The sequence below is a fragment of the Crotalus tigris genome, unplaced genomic scaffold (genome assembly GCF_016545835.1).
Source record: "Crotalus tigris isolate CLP2741 ecotype Arizona unplaced genomic scaffold, ASM1654583v1 scf7180000017625.6296891, whole genome shotgun sequence".
Classification (NCBI taxonomy): Eukaryota; Metazoa; Chordata; class Lepidosauria; order Squamata; family Viperidae; genus Crotalus; species Crotalus tigris.
Window position 1 is genome coordinate 4841509 of NW_024096520.1, and position 17271 is coordinate 4858779.

Genomic DNA, 17271 nt, shown 5'->3' on the forward strand with positions numbered 1-17271 from the left:
GGTCTGAATAAAAACAATGACCCGTATTTCAATTGACAAACAGCATTGCTGTATAGAAATCAAGTTTCTTTCAAAAAAAATAAAAATAAAATAAAGAACATATGAGATACACAGGGGACTATGGCCCCATCTGGGTTTCTTGGTATGCTGATGCCTTCAATCACATGTGAATGGTCCACACTGGAGCCTGTGCAGAAACCTAACATTTCAAAGAGCTGTGCACAGTGTCCCTGAAACAAGACATTAAGATACGCATCAGGACTTTCTCCCCCAACCTTCTCAGCCTCTGATCTCCACTCATTGTTAAAACATCCTTTTTTCTCTAACATCTCTGGCTGTTTTTTGGATTCGGTTTTGCTCTCTGGAGTTTCCTGACTCAGTCAGCCAAGCCTTCCTTCCAAGACACTATAGAATTTGAAATATATAACTTGGGAGCTGAGTTCTTCCTCTGCTGCAGAAACGGATGTGCAGCCTTCCACCCCCCATACTTGGCAGTTCTCTTCAAGCACAAAACCCTCTCAAAAGTCCATCCCCCCCAACCCAGGGCCTCACGCCAAGGCCACGAGAACTTCCTTTTTCTGCTCCAACTTCATATATATGAAGGACGAATAGGTACTAAAGTCACATAGAAGTTGGGGAGGGGGGAAGTGTCAATCCAACATATTTAAGCTTCTCTGCAACTTCTTTAGCAGTTAATAGCAGCAGCAACTCTCAGCTATGAGCCTTTACACACAATTGCGAGTATTTTATCCATTGCTATGAAGTGTTCATTCTTCATCTATTTATCTGCATTTGTTTCCCCTGAAAATGCCCATCCAGATTCTTGTATTCTCAGGGTTGCCAGGACATTGCAATCTAGGCCAAACTGCAGGGTTATCTCTTCTTTTTTGCACTTTGTTTTATTATTTATTTATTTATTTATTTATTGCGCTTCTGAATCAGTTCTTGACCTTGGCAACTGCCTGGACAAATCCTTGCATTTTCCTTGGCAAGATTTCAGAAGCGGTTTGCCATTTCTTTCTTCCTAGGGGTGAGAGAGAATGACTGGCCCCAGATTGCCAGCTGGTTTCGTGCCCAAGGTAGGACTAGAACTCACAATTTCTGGTGCCTCAACCGCCACATCAGGCTGGCTCCGGCTTAATTTTAACAATGCCCATTAATTCTGCCAAAAGCTCTGAGAATACATGCATTGCACTGTTATATGCCACTGTTTTTTGAATCAATAAAACTGAATCATAGTGAGCAGTCTCCCACAGCTACAAAGAAACCAAGATGAAACCCACATCCAGAATGGGAGGACAGGGCATAATGTCTCAAATAAAAGGCAAATTAAAGCATTGCAAAATGTCATAAGCCATTCCCCAAAGCAATGAGGTTAAGCATAAACAGGTCAGATAAATCATAATCCAGCTCACTGAATAATCCCCTCAAGGGCCTGTGCATCAGAGTGCAAGAATACGAAGGTGGAAATTCAACCATAAATGGAAGCAGAATTTAAATTCAAATCTGCAGATGCCCAAACCTCAGCCCTCGGAGCCCCAAGTCTGCAGACCACAGCTGCAACTTAAGGTTTTCTTCCCTCCAGCCTGGCATTCCTTAAATCTCTCTTTTTAGAATCCTCTTACATGCTTGGGCCACGCAATACATTAAATCACAGTGTATTTTGTTAGCTTAGGTTAAGGCCTCACCATAGTTTGTAAATGATGGCTAAGCGTATCATGCATTATTGAAGAAAACATGGTGAAACCAATGGCTATTTAGTCTACTGTATAAACCAGGTTATAACTGCAGTTCCTTATAGGGAAACTGTTATATCCTTTGCATTTCCGGAAAAAAAAAATTCTCTACTAGGGCAGATTTTCTGACTTTCTTCTGGCCCACTATATGATGGGGGGGAGGGGGGCAGATTTGCCATCTTGCATCCAAAAACCCCTCCCACTGCGGGTACCAGTAGCATTGGACACCAAGCAGACCCTAATTGATAATAATAATATTAATAATAATAATAGTAAAGTTGGAAGGGATCTTGGAGGTCATCTAGTACAACCCCCTGCTCAGGCAGGAAACCCTATACCATTTCAGACAAATGGTTGTCCAGTCTCCTCTTAAAAACTTCCAGAAAAATTAAGAAGGGTCAGTCTTAATCAGGACAGAGCTACCAGATGCATCTGCAAAAGTCTGGACGACATGGAAACCCAGAGATACAAAAATAAATAAATAAATAAATAAATAAATAAATAAATAAATAAATAAATAAATTCTTTGCTGCCCTCTATCAGTCGGCCCTATTTGGATGGGAGACCACGAGGAAATATCAGAGCGATAAACTAGACTGGAAAGTTGAAAACAATGCTAATCGTATTGCTAGGATTACTCCATGGACACGGTCATGACGGCGAGCCTGTCCCGAAGATTCAAAGGCTGCAGCTCTGCCTCCGGCGAGCAGCTTCGAACGGATTTTTACGGGAGGGAGGCGGTTTGCCCCAGAGGAGAGCCCGCGAAAGTGACCTCGGGAGCAGCAGAAGAGGCTGCCTGACGCTCTCCAGCCAAAGCGCGCGACCACGGCGCAACAGCGCATTCTTCTGGACACTCTGAGCATACCAGGTCTGAAAGGTGGCATTACGGAGAATTACTTCCTCCTCTTCCTCCTCCTCCTCCATTATCATCATCAGCAGCAGCAGCATCGGATATGACATCGCCCTCCCGCCTCAGGAGAAATGATTGTGAGCTTTTATGATTCAGCTTCTGCATATTAATGTTCTATTGTTTGTCTCTCCCTTCCATTTTTTTCCACAGCGCTTCTGTAAGGTGGAGTAGAGGAAGGAAGCCTCCGAGGAAGTACACTGTTGAGTAAAGATTTGCTCCAGGCTTCCTTGCTGAGGTTGCCCAACCCTCCCCCGCGAAGACGTTGGCAATCTCTGCCTGCACGACCCGGTCTCTGCTCCGGAAAGGTCTCGTCCTCTAGTAGACATGTGCCTGGCAACGGGGTCATTCAGAAAAAGTCGCTGGGAAAGGGGACAAGCTTCCTTCTCCCAGCCTGATTTGCTAAGTTGCAGCCTCCTGAAAGAAAGAAAGAAAGAAAGAAAGAAAGAAAGAAAGAAAGAAAGAAAGAAAGAAAGAAAGAAAGAAAGAAAGAGAAAGAAAAATGTACAAACAGTATTTGCTTCATGGTTGTCATGGAACTTTATTTATGTGTTTAATTTCTCCCTCCTGTTCTAAAGATTTTGCCCCAATGTTTTCCAAAATCAGGAGCCTAGTTTCTGTTCTATAAGCCCTCTGTAGGCTTTGTATTATTTGTTATGACGGTCAAAACAATAAATAAATTGATTGATTAAAAGAAATCAGGAGCTTTAGTGGATGATCCTTCCTCTTACAGCAAATATAAATGGAATTAGTTATACACCCAATAATCGTGCCCTATTTTTGGAACTAGTCTTTGAAAAGACTTTTAAAGCTAAAGCTTATGTTGAAGTAGCCCATAATATCTTGGGGAGTGCATTTTATGCACTTCTGGACAAAGGAATGGCAGCAAAATGCTCAGATGAGCTCGGAAACAGTGAGGTGGCTTGGATTTTTCTCAACATTTCTTGGGCAGGGTTTTATTTACTTGTTTATTTAATTTATTCCCCCCCCCATTTCTTAGAAAATGATTCTTGTAGCAAAGGGTTACAGCTTTCACAAGTGAATTTTGCTGTGTCAAGTCCTGCCCAGCCCAGTGTTTTTAGCAACACAATCTGGCAACCTTAGACTCAGAGGACAGTCAGTGACTTTGACAAGATGCAGCGGCTTGGCCTAGTGGAGTGGGACAGGCCTTTACTCCTTTTTCTGCTCCTCATGGCCTGGACGAGAGGTAAGGGCTTGCTTGTGCGTTTGAACTGTGGTGCCCTTAGTGCTCTCTGAGCTTGGTTGTTTTGTAGCAGATGTTTCCTTATCAAACTAGGTAACATCATTAGTGCTAGACATCACTAGCACTGATGATGTTACCTAGTTTGGTAATGAAACGTCTGCAGCAAAACAATCAAGATTAGTGATGCATTGAGGACCTCACGATGCTACCCAATGCTCGTCTTTTGAACTATAGATGAGGGAACTATTTCTTTTGAACTATGGGTGAGGGAACTAATTACCCTCCCCAAAGTGTTGTCAGGCTTGCGAGAGGTGCATCCGATAACACATGAGCCCCAGCCTTGTAGACTTGTGGAAAGGACAGAATGGACTATGAATCGAAAGTAGATAAGCGCTTTAGGAGAATACTTCCCCCAGATCTCTTGAAGCGTGTGATTGTAGACTGTGACTACTGATTGCACAAATACTATGTGTAATGTAGTGAACATGAGCTGCACGGTTCTTGAGGGAATTTGAGGGGGCTCTCGAAATGAAACCCCCCCCCATGGGAATCTATGGGCCTCCTGGCAAAGTGCAGCAATTGCTTTGTACCAAGACTGTCCCTCCAATTTGGGTGTTGGTGTTAATTACACTTGCAGGGATTTGTCAAAGCCCACTTGCCAAAGAGCAAGTGACCCAGTCCAGCTAGCTCCAGTGCAGTCTCTCTGCGTCTGCTGGGAGGCTCAGAGATTGAAGCTGGGTCAGCAGGGCTGATCAAAACCAAATGGCTTCCATTCCCCTTGCCAGTTCTTAAGAGAGAAAAACAAAAACAAAGCAGCTCTTGACCTAGGCACAGCTTGTTTAGTTACTTAGTTTGTGTTTGTTTTCCAAGGTGTTGCCTGGAGTGTGTATAAGTGTGTGTGGGTGGGGAGGCAGTTTTTCTTGCTCTGCTCTTCCTATGCTAGCTCTGCCCTTTAACAGGCAGGTCATCTGTTTGGATCTGTCCTCAGGCCCAGACTAATTAGGGGTCTCCACTCCTTTGTCCCCCCCCACCCAGGCTTAATTCCTTGATCTGGAGGAATCTACCTCCCCCATCTTTTTTTTTTTTTTTTTCATTTGGAAGTGTTGGCAATCCTGGGTCTTACAAAAGCAGTTTCCCTGTTCCCCAAAGGGGGTTTCCTGTATTCCTTGTGACAATGGAACAGAGCCTCTGAATTCCCTGCCCTGATTTACACAGGAAATTAGTGCAGTGTTGGTGCTCTTGATTAGATTCTCGGAGGAGGAGAGAACTAGATGTAAAGATGATCCAAAAGAAACTGGAGCAAACTTTTCCATCCTTCCCTAAGAAGGGGTGAATCCAAATGGAGCATTGTGAATCAAAATGATTAATAGCACCTAGTGGTGTTTTGGGTGGGAAAATGATGGCATAAATAATAGCACAGTGTTTCCCAAACTTGACAATTTTAAGGTATGTGGACTTCAACTCCCAGAATTCCACAGCCAGCGTTGCTGGCTGTGGAATTCTGGGAGTTAAAGTCCTCATGCCTTAAAATTGTCAAGTTTGGGAAACACTGTAATAGCAGAACAGCATAAAATTATGTGGAAGAGGCAAGGCAACTGCACCATAAAAATGGGTTCAAAGCAATCGGAACATTTGCCTTTATTTCTCATTTAGCAGTGAATTTTCTGAGTAACATTTGCTAGTTAACTCGACTCACAGCAGGCAGAGCATAAGAAATGTTCCTCTTTTATTTCCTTCCCACCTGTAGATCCAAACTTCGGAGCTGAAGGTAAGGAAACTTGCTTACTCCATATTTAATGGCCAGACACCTATGGCTTGAAAACAAGGTTGCTAGTGGCAGGACAAGAACAGTCTTTGATGTGTGACAGCTGTGAAAACAAAGCTGACTGCTCTTCATATAGACAAACATGGATTATAGCCAAGCATATGTATGTGAGTACATGTGCCACCAGATGGGCATAGAGGCACCAGGGTGCCTCAAGGCTGCCTAGGGCTATAGCTTTACAAAATGTCCAGTGTTTGATTAAAACAATATGATTGCACCCTAGGAAATTTTAGAATCCAATGATGGATGAGAGGAGGCCAAGAACGTTCTGGAGTCTTAATGAGCATGAAAATCTTTGTTCCGGAGGGGATTGTTGTGTAAGTCTGCTGAAGCAAAAGCAACAGAGAGCCCAGTGGCACCTTGGAGTATTAGTTATCACATATGAGCTCGTCTGATACTCAGTGCATCCGTTTAAGGTGTTATAAGATTCCTTATTGTTTCTACCTTAACTCAAATAATTAACTACAAAAAGGCAATAAAATAAACTAGAAATGACAATAAAACACCAGCCAATTGTGCTATTTAAACTCTTATTTAAACTCTTCTCCCTATTCTTTCTATCTAAGTTTCATCTACTTTCTCATGTCTTTTAAATTTACTTTACTCATTTCTCAATTTAATTTTGTCTTTTTCTACCTGGCACCCAGATTTCCTCTATTATGGTTTCTGTCTTTACTACCAATCAACATAGACGTTAGCAGAGAATTATGGGTGCTGAATTCCAACATATCTGGAGCCTACAGAATGATGGAAATTTGATGTATTTGCTTAATCATGAAGAAAAAGACACACTCTACCTAGTAGCATAGCTTTCAAGGCAACTTAGTGCCAAATTAAACATTATAAAAATAAAACAAAAAAACTGCAATATATCTAATTAGGTTGAAATTTATTAGGTTAAAAATACACTGCCACTTCACGAGGAATATCTGTTGTTGGCAACTGAGAACTGGGAATTCAGAGTAGTTAGGGGAAAAGCTTTTTTTTTTTCTTGACCTGAGAAGAAGCAGGAAGCATCTCATGTGATTAATAATAGGTTTCACTTCTTCTTTACCCAGGCATGGAATTATTTTAGAGACATATAACATAGAGAACTGGCTCTTGAATTAATCTTTTTTTTTTCAATTTTCCAGCTGTCCTCAGTTGATCATCTCCTCCTTGCTATTCTGCTAATCAGTGTTTCTCAACCTTGACAATTTTAAGGCATGTGGACTTCAACTCCCAGAATTCCACAGCCAGCATTGCTGGCTGTGGAATTCTGGGAGTTGAAGTCCACATGCCTTAAAATTGTCAAGGTTGAGAAACACTGTGCTAGATGCAATGCTCTTTCCCTTCAGTAGTGGGGCAGTTCTGAGATGCGAAGGCTCACGGGAGGAATCTTCACTCCAAGCCTTTGCTCCAGCACCAGGAGACCAGGACATCCTGGGGAAAAGAGATGTGGGTGATCCCAATTCAGACAGCATAATCAGAGGATTGCTTTATAATACAGCAGACATGGGTTACGCTTACACTCCCGCATACTCCAAAGCTTTATTTGGAGGGTGAATATGAAGTGTTGCAGAACGGCAGAAAATGCCATCAAACCCTGGGCACATTCTGCCCATCTCGGTGGGCTGCTGTGGAAGAAAGAAGGGTTAAGAAGAGACTCTCTGAACCAGTTGAGTCTTGATTGATCAGCAAGCTCTTTGAGGGCTTGGGGGCTTTTGACCAGTTCTTTTACACCCAGCTCACCTAAAAACTACAATTCCTGACTTACATCTGACATATTTATACAAACACTTTATAGGAATTTGATTTAGAGGAGAAGAGTGCCACTATCTTTCCCTGTTTAGGGAATTTCCCTCATGATCTAAAAGTTGATATCCAGGATGGCAATGAGAGTAAAAACCCAACTGTTCAAAAGATAGTAAGATAGTAAAATGAGATATAAAGGCAAATTCAGTACCAGGAAAGAAATATACTGAATCAGCACATCCTCCCTTAGTTTCAGGGTTCTGATGTTCGACTGCAGGGTTATGCTCAACAATCTATTTCAAATTGCTGGTGTCTTGCCAAGCAAGCCTTTGTGCACCTCGGGAGTGGGGGGGGGGGGCAAGCTCAGGTTTTTCATGCAGAAGGTTCCCTGTTCAGTCCTTGCTACCTCCAAGTGGGAAGGAAAACATTTCCTGTCCAAAACATGGAAAACTTTTGCTGCTCTTCAGTGTTATAGACCAATGTCTGAATTGGGGCATTTCAAGAGAAAAAGCTGCTAATCAGCTGCAGTTCAAATTGCAATTCACAATGTGCAGCCAGAGATTCTATTGTTTTTCTCACCTGGCTCTATTCTTTCCATAGCCTCGTTAGCAGACTATCCTTTTCATTAAAATTTCTTCTTTGCTTGCAGAGAGATTTTCAGTACTGTAATCAGAATTCTGGTTTTTGCTCACTATATCGCCTCTGTGTCTCCTATGTGGAAGCTGTAGTATTTTGGTCCCTAAAACCTTGGGCAGAAGATGTTTTCTCATTTTTATGTATCAGTAATAAAAGCCCAAATAGTTGAGATGGATTATCACAGCCCAATTTCATTTAACAATTTGTTCAAAACAAGATTAGAAAATGTCAATTAAGCTTGCCACTGGATAGCAAATTGGCTAAATGATTTACTGATTCCTTCTGAGAATAACAGATTTCTTTAGTCAACTCCACAAATAAGTCTTATAAAAAAGCTTGATGGTTACTAATTATTTTTACTATGCCAGCTGAATTTTCCCTCTTTATGTAGCTATATGTTTCTTTTTTTTAACCTCTGAAGAACCATACAGAATCCTAAAAATCAGGCCATCCTATATAAATTGAGGGAAGTTGCCCCCTTTCTTTCCCAGCTATGTTGGTGTATAAATGTTTGGTTGAGGTAACAGGATAGTTGTTTCACTTTTGTGCAAATTCCTTTTTCAACAGGAAATGTAGAGCGTTGCCAAAATCGATACATAAAGCATCCCTTTTTTATTTCCCCCCAGTACTATTAATTAATTAATTGGTTTAGAATTGTATAAGTAGTTTTGAAAAGGAGAAAGGATGTGTAAAATCTTTTCCTTAAGGAGGAAAAATATTTCCTGAATGGGTAATAATTTTATTGAAACTAAGTAAAATTAATACAACTGAGCCTGTGCATTTTAGCTCCCTAGAATAGTCCAACAGACCTTCAGGTTTTCTATATAATTTTATATCCTATCATTAAAGAACAGGTTTTTTGATTTTTTCCCATGGATCATGAATCTGTGTTCATTAAATATAGTTTAACTACAATTCATTGAAAGACATTGTTTTCAGGAAAGAAGGATTTTTTTTAAAGGCTTGCTGAGATTAGTGCAGGAGTAGGCAACCTTGGCTCTTTTATGACTGGTGGATTTCAACTCCCAGAATTCCTGAGCCAGCATGGCCAAGGTTGCCTACTCCTGGATTAGTGCAAGGCTTTTGCAAACCCATTACTGTGCAAATGTTCTTGACTATACCTCCCACCGTTCTCAGCCAGCATTGTAAATTGTTATCCAAAGCATTCAGAAAGCTTGGAGAAGGATGATCTGTAATAAAGGCAAAGCTAGATATGTTTTTGGATCCTCTTAAACCATTTCTGCTTACTGTACTTTCTACATTCCAACAAATATTTGTTCAGACTTTCTCCTGCAGTGCATGAATGTGTTCCCACGCTATTAACAAAACAGCTCTCCTAAATTTGGGGGTCTCACGATGACTTTAGGAATTTAGGAGCACATTTCTTTATATGCTAGGTGAAGAACTTGTTCAGAAGGATAAAAGCAACAGGAGAAAAAATACAGGAAAACAGGCAATCACTGGAGTCCTGCCTCAGAGGGCATAAATGTTTCATAATTGGGGAGGCAAGTAGCAGGAGAAAAGGGGAATATTAAAGCATCCTTCAGGAACCAGTTTTCCCATTGTGCCTAAGAGGACCCCCTATGTTTCAGGGGTATTCACATGATGTGGATAAAATGTGAAGATGGTGGCTGTGACAATGGTTGAATATGTATGAATTCCTTCAATCATCTTGTTTTTTTTCAATCATGCCTCATTGACATTCCTGCTATATTTCTTGCTTATGGTAGAAAACATACCTTACATTTCGGAAGAGAGTATGCTGAGCAGGAGCTCGACAAATAACACCATGAACTAAATTGTAAGTTCTTAACAGGAGAGTTGAGGAACCTTCCAGATGTAACTAAACTACAGCTCTTGACAAGCCTCACTACTGGCCATTGTAATCCATCTGTATTAGGAGGGTCAGAGGTTCCCCATTTCTGCTTAGTCCTCTCATTGTTCTTAAATATTGAATATGAATTTTTTTGAGTCAAAAAAATAAAAAAAAAATGCAAAAGTAATGCAGGGGATAAAGTAGCTCCTCTTTATGAAATTAGAAATAAATTCATTTTTATTTAAAAAATAAACTTTATTTAGAAATAAATAATTGAAGACAAAAGAATCTTTTATTAGCAAGGATATTTTTTATTTTCTTTCTTTTTGTTCAATTATTTATTTTTATGTATTTTCCATTATTATAGAACTCAAGAAGTTTACAATCCACAGTTAAAATGCAAGAAAGTATCAGTAGATTAAAACACTGCAAAAACAGCACCTTCAGTTAAAAAAGAGAGGGAATGAAGGAGAAACAAACAAAAAACACCATAAAACATCAGAGTTCCCTCAATCTTTCGGGGCTGGTTAGCCTGGAGCAGGGGGAAAGAAGGGATGGGTAGGGTGAATGCATGTGCATGCACAAACACCCATTGCTTATCTGAATGTGGCCATGAGCGCTCACATGAGTGGAGCCACGAATGCCCTCAATGCTTCTGGTGACACTTGTGCGAATAGGGCCGTGAACGACCACAACGCTTGTAGCGATGCTATTGTGAGCAGTGATGTTCGTGCAAATGAGGCTATGTGCATGCACACATGTACACCAGCCAGCCACTCATGCAGCTTGGTGGCCAATAGGCTGTTGCCCAGTAGGGGGCCGCAGCCTACAAGTTGGGTACCCCTGTTATACACGCAAGGCTGGATGAAGAAATAGATGCTTCATGAATTTCAGCAGGAAGAGCATTCCAGACCAAAGTTGCTATTAAGGAGAAGCTCCTATGCAGTTCTTAGCAGATGGTCCTTGCTATCATTAATGATGACATAAAATCAACATTCTCCTGCTGATCCTTCTCTTAGCTGTAGTGTTTAGAGACCTTCCTAAAACGGTGGAATTGGAAGACAATGTGGAACCAAATTCACTTGTGACTACCATATCTGTCAATTGTACAACAAGCTATGATGTGCCTCATACATCCCTGAAGAGCGTCAACCCGGTTTCCTCTTTTTTCAACTTTCTAAACACCTTATCCACCGGCAACTATGAGGTAAACAAGATAATATAGTCAGCCCAATATATCTTAGAATGATTTTTGAGGAATAGTATTTGTCTTGATGGCCAAGGAAATGCTAAATGATATGGGGAATTTTTGTAATAATTTACAAACAATTTGGACTCCTCCTACTATGTGTTTCAGCTTCCTTCAACCACATGCGCTCTGAAGCTTTAAGATTACAATTTGGAGAATCCCAGATAAACGTGGTAATGGTCCAACAAATCTGAGGGCTCAGGTTTGAGGGCAACTAGAAGACAAAGGGATTGTAGTTCTGTTGCTCCGATGCAGAACAGGAGTGGTGGATTTAGTAAAGAATACCTCATCCAAAACTGAGAAGGTCTTAGGAAGGGCTTTGTTTATGATGTTATCAATGGATGATGGTAATCTAAATAAGAACTTCATCATTTGTGGCATCTTCACTTCACTTCACTCTCTATGTTTGATGCTCATGAAGTAGTTCTCAAGAATACACTTTATGAATGAAGATATTTATTTATTCAGGTGAGGTTTTGATAGGTTCACTGCTGACTATGGCATTTGATTATATGGTTTTCTTTGCAATTCTTGGTTTTATATTTTATATTCATTCTGTAAATCATTTTGCAGTACTTGATGAAGAGTGGTGTAAATATTAACAGTAAACTAGAAGAACTGAAAGGATGAAATATAAGGTTAATAAAAACGTCATCATCCCAGAGCTCCTAAGAAGGGAGACTGAAAACGGTTTCTATCAAAAACTCTGGAATGGGGAAATAGACTAGCCATAAATAAATTCCACAGAGTTGTGTGTTCTTTTTAATTTAAAAAGATCACTTTTACTGTGGACTCAAACACCACATTGCTGAGTTAGCAAAAAGTTGGCTAAGCCCTCAGACACAGCTGACGTTAAGAAATTATTGAGATCCAGGGTTGCTTTTGAAGTGGCTGACAGTCCTTTGGTGGAGATACCCTCAGAGATGGACAGGGAAGGGAAGTGGTTGGTGGACAATACTATGTTCTAATGCTTACTTAAGAATCAAACCAAGGCTCTTTCTTTTGATTCCCAGTTGAGACTTAGTCCCAGTGCTGCTCTAGATGCTAGAGTGGTGAACCTGTATGCCTTAACATTCACCGCAAATTGTGGAGGAAGGACACAAGATGCTCAACTCTTTGTTCAAGTTAATGAAGCAAAGAGATTAATGTGTAATAAAGGATATACTGACATAGGTAAGAATGCTTCAGCTTCCTTGATTAAGTTAGTTTTGGCACATTCAGCAAAAGATAAAAGTGCTTTAATGAAGAACATTTTAATGTAATAGTATAGGAGAGTTGGATGAGATGGGGATTAGTCAGTAGGCAGTGGGATGTGTTGAATTTTCCATCATCATGGAGCAGATCTTGACTAGCACAGGGTAGCAAAATATTATTTTGACCAAGAATAGAAGAGAGTAGAGTAGTGGTAGAAGAATTGCCCAAAGAGTCTCATAATCCTGAAATGAGGGACTGTTCAATCTCAACTTGCCCATGTTGCCATGTTCAATTCACTACTATGTTAATTTTTTTCTCCATCTCTCATATATCATAGGACGGCCGTCTATACAAGTTTCAGAGGACGTTCGACCTGGAGAAACCATCTTTACAACTGTCTTGACGAGGCGGGGCACAGGCAGACTGACCGTAAGTGCAGTGGTTGGGAGAAAAAGCAGGAATGTGCTTGAGAAAAGCTCTGTGATCACAAGGAGGGACAAATTGTCATGCACAAATGGGAGGAGGAATTCTTGTGGATCATCTGAGAAGAGGTGATCATCTGGGGGGAGCTGGCATTTTGAAGGGTGACTCAGACAGGGTGAGAATCAGTGGCTGGGCAACAGGTGCAGGATATTGTCTACTTTATAATTTCCACACTGTCTTTCCTTCCCACAGTTCACCATTGAGGATTCTTCCTTACCTTTTGTCATAACTTCAGAAGGAATCCTGCGGGCACCTGCCACAGGTTTCACTCGTGAACAAGCTGGCAAGGTATATGCTATTGTTTGCCTTGCACATATATCTGCGTAGCATCCTACTCAAATAGTGGGAATCCATTCAAGACATGTTATTCCTTGGCTCTCGGTCATATCCCAAACAATCCCAAGGAGAATTGTATGCCTGCAGGGAGCATTTGTTGTTCTCATCAGCATTTTGCCACTAGACTTTGATTTCCACATGTCTCATTTCAGGCCTTTGGACTTTTCTAATTGCATAGTTCCTAATAATTTCAGGGAATTATCTGTTTCTAAGGCTTCTATGGAACTGTAGGCTTCTTCACTGGGCCTCTTGGATTCAGCTAACCTTTCCCGTATTGCCCCTGCAGACATTCTCACTAAAAATTGCGGTCACCGATGATGCTTCAAGAAGTTGCAAAGTGCCTCTGTCTATCCAGGTGATCCCTGTTCACCATAACAAAGTCAGTTTCACGTGAGTTGGAGAATTGGGGGTGGGAAGAAAGATATGGTGATGTGCACATTGGGTTGCCAACAAATTGGGAGAGCCAAGACATCCTGCTCTCCCATTATATCCTTGAAAGGCATACAGTACTCCAGAATCCCTTGCAATGAATGGCACAGAATTGGAATTACGTTAGAGAATAATTATCACTTCAGATCTGGTCACATGAAATCCCACTTAATCTTACAGTATAATCTCAGAATCCTCTATGATACTAAGTCCTTGACTTATGAACACCATTGAGCCCCAATTTTCCATTGCTAAGCAATGGAGTTTTTCCTTTCTTGCTACATGTGTTAAATCACTGCAGTTGTTAATAACATGGTTGTTAAGTGAATCTGGCTTTCCCATTGACTTGGCTTGTCAGAAGGTTGCAAAAGGTGATCACATGATCCAGCGACATTGCAACCATCATAAATACATGCCATTGCCAAGCAACCAAATACTGATCACATGAACACGGGGATGCTGCTGTAAGTATGAAAACTGGTCATAAATCACTTTTTTCAATGCCATTATAATGTTTAATGGTTACTAAATAAATGGTTGTAAGTTGAAGATTACATGTATTGGAATTTGAAGATGCACTGCTCAAAATGATGCTTTGCTGGTACCTCTGAAAATGCTGTCTGCTCAATCATGCACAGCCTGAGTTAGGGCTACTTGCTACTAATGGAAACCCCAGCACATGAGGAATCGTCTATGCTCCATCCATCGTACATGGCTTATACCCTTCTCTGGAGAAAGAACTAGAACAGCCAAAGCTTGAATCAAGCTGCACACTTCTGGAACTCCTGGGATGTTATGTTTTCTACTGAGATTTCTGAAATCCCTGCAGTGAACACAAAATTATAGATCTAAAATTTATTGCATAAAGGGGATGAGGAGATTTGATCCTCTTTCTGTTGTCTAGTACAGTATAAGAATACGTTTCCTGACTCTTCTACCTCATAGGTCTAGGACACATAGATTGAACAGACTGGAGTATGATCCATACTTGCAGTTCAACCAAATACCATTACATTAACCAGATATATTTGGAACTTTTAGGAAGACATGCATGGGGACAGATTTCTTTCAGGATATATCCCCGTCAATATTTATATTTTTGTGCCCATATAACCATTAAACTATTTGTTTTACTTTAAGTAGGCAGAGCAAACAGTATTGTGTTCAATGGACTCTTGATTCAGAAAGAGTTATTTATACCTTTGTCTTCATGATTCAGGAAATCATCAGTTGCACATTCAATACGGGAAAATGTACCACCTTTGTCGAACATCACACAGGTTCACGCAAGTGGGGATAATGTGCTCTATCAGATCATCTCCCCAAGCACAAACTCTTTTACCATTGACCCAGGTAATGAAAGCCCCAGGTAAGCCATAGCATCCACCCCATCTGAGGAAGTCTCTAATAGCTAGCTATACTGATTTTCAATTCCCAGTCCTCTTGCCTTCAAGAGGCTGAGAATCAATCTTTCTTCATTTTACTGCCTCCAGGGGAGGTATGGTGAACTGAAGACAGCTCTGTAAAAACAACAAAAGTAAAAAATAAGTGGTAAAGACCTCTCCAGATGACAGGATTGCCCATATATGCTCCAATGGCTGCTCCCCACAACGAGACTGCAGGACAGCAGTTTTCTGTGCGTTTGAGCCCCAGGAGATGACAGGATAAATCATCTTGCTTACAACTATGGAAGAGCTTTTAAAGGATACTAAGTTTCTCATTACTTTGGAATTTGCCTACACATTCCTTACAGCCCCAACTGAGTCTAAAATTTTCTTTACTAAGCAAGACAGTTGTTGAGTTTTGCCCTTTCTTGTCACTGTTGTTAATCACTGCAATTGTTAAATTAGTAACATGGTTGTTACATGAATCTGGCTTCCCCATTGACTTGTCAGAAAGTCACAAAATGTGATCACATGACCCTAGGACACTGCAACAGTCCTAAATACATGCCAGTTACCAAGGGCTGAATTTTGATCACATGGTGATGCTGCAATGGTCATAATTGTGAAAAACGATCCTAAGTCATTTTTTTCAGTGCTGTTGTAATTTTGAAGGGTCATTAAATGATGGTAAGTTGAAGGACTATCTGTATAAACTATTCTAAAGCTATTAGAGACCTTTGGAATGACAGGTCTGAAGTCTTCATCAGGAAAAATTATCTTCAACTCTGAACAAAAGAAAAATTAATTACAAGCTTAAGAATTTGAAATAAACAGCAAAAAGCTAAATAAGATTTTGATCGAAGAAAGTTATAAGTGGATTAAGGGTCAAGATAAATTTGGAGTATTGACTTTTTCTATAAGATTTTGGAATTAATTATAAAAAATAACCTCTTGTAAGAAATATAATTATTTTGGTTATTATGGCAACTGCAAGAATGACTAGAGGGAACTAAAGATTTTAAGCAGGAGATGAAAAATACTAATGCTAATTAATACTGGGACTTACAAAATATTATGACATTGGAAATATTGAAGGAGATCTTTGAAGAATAGATCCATATATTAAGTAACTACAGTATCAATAGTGTCAGTAATAAAGTCTGCTTCCATAGGTATTCTGAGGAACAGATTTCATCTAATAAGACATGGTAGAGAATGTGGAATTACAAATGACAGACCAAGAGAACAATTTTGAATAAGTCATTATACTGGATATACCAAAGAAACTGACTGAAGTTTTTTAAAAAAATAAAATAAAGGAAAATACAAATGATGAACCCAGAGAATCATCTGAAAAATATTTTCTTATTGGATCTACAAGAGGCTTGTTAAAGCCTTGAAGAAAACTTGATCATAGGATAAAGGAGAATTGAAGAGAAATAAAATCCTAGAACCATAATTGATTGAATTATTAGAAGTCAAAGGAAAGAATATAAAATTGTTTATATCATCAAGGTTAAAATTAATTTTTTTGTAATGTTCTGGCAACCCTTTATGGGCTTTTTGCTGACACCAGGGTTGTAAAGTTGTTGTTGGTTTTTTTTAATGAATTTGCATATAGCTAAGGGATGGGATATGAGATGAAGAGATATGTGTTTATAAACGTTGAAGAGTTATTAAATATGTTTGTTGTGAGGAAGGTTGGAAGTCACTTCATCTTCATTTCTTTTCTTTTTCCTCATTATATTTTCTTTGCTTTTCTTTTTCTTTTTTACTGCACTTTTATTCTTACTTTCCATTCTTTTCTCTTTCTCTAAGTTTAGTTTGTATTAGTTTTTCCAACGGTAATTACATTTCTTAATAAAATAGTATTTTTAATTATACAGTTTCAGGCATCATCAAGACCACTTACTACTTAGATCTGAAACGCAATCCAAGCTTAGCCAGCACCCAGCTGGAGGTGAAAGCTTACGATATGTTCAATCACGCTGATCATGCCACCATTATTGTCAACATTACTGTGAAACAGGAGAACTTGGAAGGACCCCTGTGTTCTCCTGCTGTGTTTGTGTAAGTCTCTGCAAAGGAAATTGTGGTAGCTTGAGCCAAGAAAACATAGAGTAATAGAGTCAATTTGAGGATGTCTAACTTTCTGCATGTGGTATGTGTGGTAGATTTAGGTGATTAGGAGGACTACTGTTTCTGAAGTGAGAAATATAGAAGTTAGATTGCTAAGTGGGAAGAGAGTTTGGGATTGCTTAAAGATAAATAGGTACAGGTAAATTCCTTAGCCAATTAAAAATCAGCTCCAGGGACTGTGGTGGCTTTGACTGCATA

General features: G+C 39.9%; 1 protein-coding gene across 1 annotated transcript in view; it reads left to right on the forward strand.

Moving 5' to 3' along the window:
* The first annotated feature begins 3748 nt into the window (after positions 1-3748).
* The window catches only part of CDHR4 (cadherin related family member 4), a 39406-nt gene continuing 25883 nt past the window's right edge, over positions 3749-17271 (forward strand). The window contains exons 1-9 of the mRNA XM_039334055.1: positions 3749-3850; positions 5595-5615; positions 10878-11065; positions 12121-12280; positions 12639-12730; positions 12977-13072; positions 13407-13510; positions 14769-14902; positions 16821-17004. Of these exons, the coding sequence (XP_039189989.1) occupies positions 3778-3850; positions 5595-5615; positions 10878-11065; positions 12121-12280; positions 12639-12730; positions 12977-13072; positions 13407-13510; positions 14769-14902; positions 16821-17004 (1052 nt within the window). The 5' untranslated portion in view covers positions 3749-3777. The remainder of the gene's footprint in view (positions 3851-5594; positions 5616-10877; positions 11066-12120; positions 12281-12638; positions 12731-12976; positions 13073-13406; positions 13511-14768; positions 14903-16820; positions 17005-17271) is intronic.